The sequence below is a fragment of the Oryza brachyantha genome, chromosome 6, assembly GCF_000231095.2.
Source record: "Oryza brachyantha chromosome 6, ObraRS2, whole genome shotgun sequence".
In the NCBI taxonomy this organism is placed as follows: Eukaryota; Viridiplantae; Streptophyta; class Magnoliopsida; order Poales; family Poaceae; genus Oryza; species Oryza brachyantha.
In genome coordinates, this window is record NC_023168.2 from 2,096,717 (window position 1) to 2,106,702 (window position 9,986).

The window sequence follows — 9,986 nt, forward strand, 5'->3', positions numbered from 1 at the left end:
ATCTGCGTTGGTCACTCAACGGGGAAGGATTGATACCTAAATGAGATGCCTGGACCTCGAGGCATGGGCGCACTAGAGGCTCTTGAGCTTTTTCGGCTATGCCATTAGGTCATTGCCCTTACTCCAGGTTAGTGAATGGCGAGACAAACAACAAGAAGGGTGATCACGGCATCACGGCAAGGATAGTTGGATAAATCAACTCGATTACAGGGGGCGAAAAAAATATGCTGCATATGCAATCCTGTGCCTGGGAACACAAGGCACAACGGAGTGACTCATGCTTAATTCCCAAGATTACTTCGACAATTAAGACCACAGTAGGTACAACTTGCAAACACTATTTAATCTTACCTTAAGGCTCGACAACACGATTACCTAATGAACCAAAATTCATCTGCCACATATATAACAACAACATAAGTGACAGTTTAAGGCGGAAAAAGGTACTACTGTAATTGACGGGAGCTAAATCCTATTCATTCCAGACTCGCATTGAGAGGCTGCTGGCGTGATATCAACCATGTGAACCGCTCCAAGCATCCTCATCTTATTCATGACTACTTACAAGTGCCATTCATCTGAACTTGCCTTTGCATATGGTCACTGGAGACACATTGGCCAAGTAGCAGGCCTACAAGAGTAACCTTGAACGATCGTTTGCAACTTTGCATAACTGATCCTTTTTCCATGTAATGTACAAAGTTTTCATTCCGCTCATGGAAGATATGAAGATTGAGTGTCTTCGGAGAATTGCTGCTTCCTTCGAATCCATTTACATGACATATGGTTGATCCATGAAGGCCCACTCGAAGATCTGTTCGTACTGTGAAGCGGCATGGTCCCATGTGAAGTCCCTTGACATGCCTCGCTTCATCAAACCTTCCCAAGAAGACTTGTGTTCCCTGTATGTCGAAATCGCCATCCGCAATGCCTGAAAAAATGGTGAAGATTTTAATAAATACTCCAGAAAGTCTTATGATGAAATGTTCATGTCTGAAATATCATTTCTCACTAGGCATTTATTGTTGATTTTACACTTTGGTCCATACTATAACATTAAAAAAAGAACTGATCTCAAAGCCGATGTGCATAAATCTACAATGTTTGTTTTCTCAACAGATTTTACAGCTTACCCCAACTATTATTTGGCATCTTGATAGTACAGGTCAAAGCATAACTTGTGCTCACACAAATTTGCAGATAAGCAATGCAAATTTTGGTTGGTACACTTTCATCTTTTCAAATCCATATTAATCAGTTCCATTGTTCTGAAGTGTAAAACAGAAAAGGTAAACAAAAGGGTCCTATTTTTGCCAGGTCAGACAAAAGGGTCATATTCCCAAGTATGAAATATGTACCAAACCATGTAATTCCAATATGGACTGGCCAGTTGACACAACTTAGCAGGCTAGCACAAAACGGGTGGGATGCATTCTTTGTGTTGTATAATCAATGCACTATATGCTTCAGGGTACTATTCCCCACTAATTCCAGTTTCCCATACCCCACAAAGCGATAGCTGCTTTCTTATTTGGATTCTAATTGTGTGTGTTTCTTTTCTTTAGTTTGCGTTGCCAACTGTTTCTTTTGATATTTCCTTGAGTCAAACTAACAGGTATTAGGAATTCAAATTCTACAGGAAAATCAGACAATAACCAAAACTGGCTGGAACATAGGTCATGACCTGAACATGATCTTTTACTTCTGGTAGGAATCAAACAACCTTATGATCATCAGCAAGAGAAATAGCAGTATACAATATAAACAAGACATATAGTTAAAAATGATCATGATGTTAACAGTCAATAGTATTGATGTCGCATGGCATACGTAATGGTCTTAAGGAAATAAGGCATTGATATACTACTATGAATACCACAATACCCTAAGACTGGGCACAGGTTCAACCGAAACTTACCCACAGCATTTTTTCAATTGTTAGTGGTGAAAATGCCCACCTGCACAATATCCAAGTAGCAAAAGGTGACCAGTAGTTTGGCAATAAATTGAATAATATATAAAAACACTGAGAATTTGATTAGTTCCATCAAAATAAAATAAATTTCCATTTTACTTGAATGAAGCAGTTCTTACCCTGTACCCTGCTCTCCTTTCTCAGCAAACGGATTGAAGTTCTCCACTGTATCCTGTTGGATAAATAAAAGAAATGAGTAGTTTTTCTTGGTGCTGTGCTGATATAAGAGTGTTATAGAACAGCTTACTCTAAGGCCTCCAGTTCCATGAACAACAGGCACCGTTCCATATTGCATAGCATATAGCTGATTGAGGCCACAAGGTTCGAATCTGGATGGCATCAACAATATATCGCAACTGTACAAAAAGATAGGTCTCAAGATTTCAGACATAATTTTATCCATAAGTTGACAATGAGCTATTATCAGCAAAGTTTGTCGAGATTTCAAATGTAAATGTATCCTTAGTTCACAAATGAGCTATTATTGGTGGCATACCCTGCAGTTATTCGGTGGGAAACTGGAACACTAAATCCAACCCATCCACGAAATTTATCCCTGTAGCTTGACTCTGTGGATCTCATCCATCCTTCAAAACCTGGGTCACCAGATCCAAGCATGACCTATAACAAATAAAAATAAAAAGGTGTCACTTTGTTATAAAGGAATAGAAAGGTGTCATTGATCGACTGATTCCAATTGTTGCAAAAAGATGTGAACTAGAACTTCAAAAACCCGTTACACGCGCTACACAGTTTTAGTCTCCAGTTGGAAGCCAGAAGCCCAATTAAGTACTGGGATAAGTTCACCAAGACTATTGATGCCTACAAGCTAGGTCCTATTGGTGATTTTTTTTTTTTTGGGAGGGGAGGGGGAGGGGGTGTGCATGAGACGGTCCTCCGGTTGTCTGTAAGATGTTTACTTATTTAGTATACATAGAATGTACAAAGGGTAGAAATAGCAGACTGGCTGGCCAGCAGGTATCCAACATTGACATTGGGACAGTTGCTACTAAGGTCTACAATGGTCAAGTAATACTACTGTCATCTTTGTTTTACAGCTTCCATATGCATTTTTCTAACAGCACTAATATCTCTGAAATACCAGTTTACTTGCATATGCACTCACAAAAAAAGGAATAGCTGTATGCTACATTTTTTAGAATTTCCCATGCTAAGAAACTATATAAATATACTACCATATTCACTTTATAGTCTTGTGAATAACAAAAGAAGCAGAACTTACAAATTGAATATCTTCCTGCATGAGATCTGGCATAGCGAGTTTGATTAGATCGATGCCTTTCTGATAGTCCAATCTTCCAATAAAGCCAATCTGTGATTAAAGCTAATAAACCCAATTGTCCATATAAGTGATGAAAAATATAGGTTCTTAAATATGGGTATCTAACCAGTGGGACATCAGGCCTTATAGGTAGACCCAGCTCCTTCTGCAATTCAGCTTTACATTTGGCCTAAAAAAGAATTTCAGGCTGCATAAGTTAATCTGTGAAATGACGAGGAGCAAAGAAAAAAAACGTAAAGAAATGGCAATATCACTGCACCTTTCCGGACAGGTCATCAACAGTATAATGACAAGGTAGAAACTTGTCTGTTGATGGGTTCCAATCATTGATGTCAATTCCATTTACAATTCCTACATTTCGAGGGAACAGATTAATTTTTTAATCGGGTGGGAACAGATTAATTTAATTCTTAATATACAGTTTGATCAGTTGAACACAATATAGAGCCAAATATAGGTACCATTCAATACACTCTTCCGGGAGCTTAAGAGCTCATTGAGGCCTTGTCCACCTTCAGCAGTCGTGACCTCCCATGAATATCCCTGATAATAAAACAGAAAACGATTTCTTAATGAGTGCAAGACAAAGTAAAATCCAAAATAGAAGGAATGAATCTTACCTGGCTCACAGTCACAATTCGATCTGCTGTCACAACTGCACCTTTTAAAAAATTAACTGCCTCACCCTTGTCAAGGGCATGCCTCCTTGCCCACTCTGGAAACACCCATTCTAATGCTCCATACCATTCAGGTGGCAACCCCAGGTCAGGATATGTACTTGCAGGCTCCACACCCTGTCACATTTAAACACAATTAGATAAAAAAATGTGCTTACGAAGTGTCATTACAACACAACTTAAAAACATGCAAAAATGATAGTCTCAAACCTGATGTGCTAGATTATGTATGACAAGAACACTCCGGGAATCTCTATAAACACCATATGGTCTATATTTTGCAGCAAGAAGGCTGAATAAACAAAATAAAAGTTAGATATAAATTGATTAAATAAGGACCAATTTAACATCCAGCACTTAAGTCAAAAAGGGGAAAGTTTGAAAAAACATGGCATTAGCAAGTTAATAGACCATGCGAAACATGCCAAAAGAATGGAGTAGAAGTGTAGCATCTGATGTCCAAAACCATATTAACAACGTATGTCGTGAGAAAATGCACTGCACCATTAACCTCATGTTGTTCTGAAGTGTCTTAGAAGTTAGAACACATGTACCAAGCTCTCTCTTGATGATTATAACACCAAATTATGGTGTGAAACAAGAAGCTTATATTTGCTACAAACTAGAGGATTATAACTAAAACCTAGATGTCGCCTAGTACTATGGTAGGCCATTTGGAGTGTAGCAATTCCTGTGGGAATTGAATTTTGTCTGTAGCAGATGAACTAAAATTAGTGCTACCATAATCTAAGAAACTTCACCCTAGCTCAGAAAGATGCTAAAAGAACATATGCAGAGAATTTCCTGAGAATCTATGAACTAATGTGGCACAAAACCAAACTATTTACACACACATTGTTGATTGCTATACCGTTTGTATTTTCAAAAAGGCCAAGGAGAGAGAAAATCTTTGAATTAATTCAATCTAATATTTTTCATCTTATCATGTAGGTGTAACTTACTAAGATTACACACACACACACACAGAGAAAAGCATAAAAGAAATGTGATACAAGCTAGAAATGGAATGCACATCGAATAGGAGATATTCAATTTGGTGTGGAGTTTCAGATTCATAACATACACTGGCACAAGGCTGGCATGCCAATCGTTCACAACAAACATGCATTTCTGTCCATAGATATATCCTCCCAATTCAAGTATTAATGGAGCTTCACATGCAGCATAGCAGAGGAGTGTGTATCTGAACTGCAGTACAAAGGGTAGTCAAGTCAATCAATGAATGACTCAATGTGATATAGTTTAGATCGATCTAATAGTATCTTAATGTAAGAGCATTCTTTACCTGATTATCACCAAAAGCACCAAAATTATCTCCATATAAATTTCCTGGTCTATGATACGAGGGATGGTCAACAAACACCTGATCAGGAGAAGTTACATGTAAAAAACATAAATACCCAAAATATGAAGGTTCTATAATATATCAAATTGCAGCATGAACACCATATCAAATTTTAATAGGAACAAATGAACATTTGGTAAACTAGGCATCAATCTTGTCACAAGAAATGTGAGAAATGTTTCCTTCTGTTTTATACACATCTTTGTCCCTAATTATTATCATCTGATGTCATCTTCACCTAGCACCATTTGTGAAAATACATTATTCAATGTAATTCTCTTCTCTACATGTTCTCTTTCAAGAAATAAAAATGTAACTATAATGGTACATATGACTATTAATGCAATTAAGAAATAAAAACAGTACAACTTTTTAATATTTAACAGTACAACTTTTTAATATTGAGGGCCTCTTCGGTTTGAAGGATTTTCAAAGGGAAAATGGAGGAATTGAATTGTTTCCTCTGAAAATCCTGTAAAACACCAGACATCAATCAATGCAAAAGTTTACAGACAGTAAAACATAGGAACAAAGTACAAAACATGAACATGTCTTCAGTGGGATAAATGCGGAAAAGATAAGCAGATAGTATTTTTCATCAGAAAATACTAAGGATATTGAATACTCACCCAATCAACAGAATCCCTATACTCATGGAAAAAAGTAACTTCATGTTCTCCGCCAAAGCATGGAATCTTAATGTGTTTCTCTGTGTAAAATGCATTTGCGAAATTTTTGTTCAAGGCCCCGTTCATGTATCTTGGCATTACAACCATCACACGATGACCACGAACAGCAAGAGCAATTGGCAGTGAACCACAAACATCTCCTAGTCCACCTGACTTTGCATAAGGAGAAGCTTCGCCAGTTACAAAGACAATGCTCCGTGTCACTTTAGCCTGAACTTGCTCCTTCACGTCCATGATCTCAGAGTCCTGCTCACTAGCCACAAAAATTGTCTTGTCGATGGAATCTTCCACGATACCTGAATGCAAAATGAAGGATATTCATATAGTAGTACTACCTCCATATTTAAATGAATGGAACTTTGACTTTTGGGCATAAAGTTTGACTATTCATCTTATTCAAATATTTTTTAAAAACACCATTGTTTTGTCCCTTGTTTTATCACTAGAAGTACTTTAAGCACAATATATATTTTTGAATATTTGCAATAAGTTTCTGAATAAGAAGAATGGTCAAACGTCAAGTCTAAAAGTAAAAATGTCATAGATTAAAACCTGGGAGGAGTATTTGCCAACAAAAGAGTGAGGACAGACTTAGCAGAAGCATAAATAATCATCATATTCTTGACATATCTTGGCACAGCAGCAACAATGTGAGCATTAGAACAATGCAAACAGCATTCGGTTATGAGCTAGCCGCCAAATTCAGGCTGTCACTAGTCCCTCTGCTCCTAAATAATTGAATTTAGGGAGCAGGAGGGAGAGGGAGTATGATGTCATATATCTCATATGCACAAGGAAACACACGGTGATAGCAGCCCAGAGAATCCAATAGAGACCGACGTGGGTCCAGTGATAGGCAAAGCACATACAGACATACTGGTCCCAGGTGCCCATGTGACTGTCTAGGTACGCATGGACCGTCCACAGAAAATGATCGGCCACAATTCCGCGCAACAAAATGGTACTCTCGCTCTTCAGAAAATTCAGTTGACGGCTGAGAATTGAGGACATAGTTGAGTTACCAACTTGATTATAGTATATACTCGTACTAGCCTAAGGAAAAGACAAAGTCGTCAATTTGCTCAGTTTCCAACGCTTTCTGCACCAGATTTCATTTCACCATTCCTCTTCCTACTAAATTACGGTATCAAATACTAGTATCAATGGCTGTCTGCTCAAACCCAGCCACGTGCACAGGCCTCGAAACCTCCCAGGTGCACACCCATCGTATCTCGAGTTATCAACACGCCACCCCCATCATCTCACGATCCAATAAATGTAATAAAAAAATAATACTATGCAGTATATGAAAAGGTTTCCGCGATGTGGTCGCACAGTCGCATGGCATGGGGTTCCAAATTTCTCGCTCCGCAGGCTTGATTAATCGACAGTACGCATCAGGATGAACGGATCGGGCATTGATACGGGAGGAGAGGATCACGCGAGAGGCGAGCCACGTACCTTCGAGATCGGGCTCAACTTCCCCCACGCCGGAGTCCGGCAGGGGCGGCGGGGTCGGCGCCGGCGCCGGCGACTGCGTGGGCGCGGGCGGTGGCGCCGCCGGCACGAGGAATCTCGGCAGCACCGGCTGGTGCACCAGCGGCGCCGGCGCCGGCCCGCCCCCGTCCCTGCTCAGCTCCGCCACGCACTGCCTCCGCACCCGCTGCAGCAGCCTCCCCCTCGGCTGCCTCTGCCGCGCCGTGCCGGCCATCGCGGGCGCCATCCCCATCCCCACCGCCCCGATCCCCATCCCCATCCCCGCCGCCGTCGCCATGATCCCACACCACTCTCCCTCTCCCTCTCCCCCCGCTGCTGCTGTGTCGTGCGTGGCGCGGTTGGCGGGGAGGCGAGACGAGACGAGACGAGGTGTTTGGTTTTATGCGAGGAGAGGCGGTGGGGCACAGCAAAAAACGGATCGTATCGTATCGTGGGGTTTGCCTGGCTCGCTCGCTTGCCGCGCCACCCCACCACGACGCGTGCCGTGCGTGCGTGCTGTTGCGCCGCACACGGGCGGTCCCGTCCCGTCCAGCTGCTGCTGCTGCTGCTGCGCGCGGCGTTGGTTTCACGGTTCACGGTTTCACCGAGCCGTCGTCACCGGTGCTCGTGACCTGGGTGACCAGTGGAGCCGTCTCCCGTGCGAACAGGCTAAAAGCTCGAACGTTTTCGTTAGGGCAAGTACAAAGTAACCGTATACGGACGGTTGTTGTCTATTTATTTATCTGCAAAACACTTAATTTATTATTTGACATATAAATCAAGATAATCAATAGTAACGAGACGCAGCGCACAACCATACAAGAGGTGTCGGTTTGATATTGGAGCATGCAACTCTGTCGTCTCTTCGCGAAAAGACGTTGTGGTCTGTTAGATGGATAGGATATTTTTTTTATAAATTTCGGAATATACAGACGGCCTAAAGATAGGGGTTGCACATGTTAGTCCCTTAGTCCACCCGAATAACTTTATATATATAACTTTTATGTGAATATGTGTATATATTTTTTAAGCGGTGTCATTTTACCTAAATATTATTTCCTCTTTTATATTATAAGACATTCTAGTCTTGCATAAATTCATTCGTTCATTGATAAATGTATATAATTTATATATGTGTCTAGATTTATATATATATATATATATATATATACTTAAAAGTGTAAAATAAAAGAGAGTATTTTAACGTTACATACTTATGTGTTTGTATAAATTATATAATATAAAGAACTTATATATATAAACTTTTTTATATATAAATCTGGTTGATTGGTGTGGCGGTGTGCGAACGTTCCTCCGTTAGATCCGCTTTTTATGTGCCGCGTGTTGCCGGATACCGGGGGCGTCCTGTGCGTTTCTGTCTCGCTCTCTTCTTGTCTCTTGTTGGTAATGTAAAGAGAGGTTTACGTGGCGCTAGAGTTCTGCTCCTGTGCGTTATGGTCTTGTCAGCTTGTTAAGATTGGCTGTCAAAGCTAGAACTTTGCTTGATTGGCTTGTTTCTGCCAGCTTGTGTCAGCTGGGTTAGCGTGAATCTGAAATTTTCTAGCTAAATTTTGCAGGGGTGAACCGGTGAAGTGGTGTGTTGGGACTAATGATATGTGGTTACAAAAGATTGTGGACGATACCATTGGCATCGAACAGTTTGGTTTTGATTTGTTTTTTTCTTGCAGCATCTGTTGATTACAGCAGAGGCAAGCTGGAGTATTTTCGTGATTTCGTCTTTCTCTAATTAAATTTGTTTGGCCTGATAATAGACGGTTTTACAACACTGAAACTTGTCGTTTAATATCGACCGGTGAAATAAGACATTCTATCTTTTCTTTCCCTCCTCAAAAGATCACGTAAATTCTAGGACAGAGCGCATTTAGTCAGTGTTCTTTTTAAGACGAAAGTTTAAAGATCATCTGATTATATATATATTTAATAGTATAAACAATAAAATTAACTAGTATAAGATTATCAATACTCTTATATAGATATTTAAAAAATAGATTGTTTAATAGTTAAAAATATACACACAAAAAACTGAGAATAATCTGTCAGGTGTTGTTTGTTTTCAGGGACTAAACTTTAGTCACTTGTCACATCGAATATTTGGATACTTATTATAAATAGTAAACGTAGACTATTAATACAACTCATACATAATCTTAGACTAATTCGCGAAACGAATATAATGAGCCTAATTAATCTATGATTAGCTGTGTGAGCTACAGTAAACATGCGCTAATTATGGATTAATTAGGCTAAAAAAATTATCGTACGAATTAGCTCTCATTTTCATAATTAGTTTTATAATTAATCTATATTTAATATTTATAATAAATGTTAATAACATGGGCTTAAAAAACCGTCGACCTGAAATGGAATAACTGCTGGTCATTCCAAACCCCCAAGCTTCCCACGTGAAACGGGACAACTGAACTACTGAAGTCCCACATCATTATAGTCAGAGAACCTATCTGCGCACGTCAGCTTTTCT

The 9,986-nt window shown here is 39.8% G+C and overlaps 1 protein-coding gene across 1 annotated transcript; it reads right to left on the reverse strand.

The window, feature by feature from the left end:
• Positions 1-284: 284 nt before the first annotated feature.
• Positions 285-7,847, reverse strand: LOC102705260 (soluble starch synthase 1, chloroplastic/amyloplastic). Its single transcript, XM_015838802.2, has 15 exons — positions 7,472-7,847; positions 5,951-6,306; positions 5,262-5,339; positions 5,040-5,164; positions 4,166-4,247; positions 3,899-4,072; positions 3,740-3,821; positions 3,538-3,629; positions 3,385-3,447; positions 3,219-3,308; positions 2,472-2,596; positions 2,223-2,331; positions 2,095-2,147; positions 1,919-1,958; positions 285-931 (listed from the first exon to the last, which is right to left on the reverse strand). The coding sequence occupies exons 1-15, from the start codon at positions 7,782-7,784 to the stop codon at positions 773-775; spliced, it is 1,941 nt and encodes a 646-aa protein (XP_015694288.2). The 5' UTR covers positions 7,785-7,847; the 3' UTR covers positions 285-772.
• Positions 7,848-9,986: the final 2,139 nt, after the last annotated feature.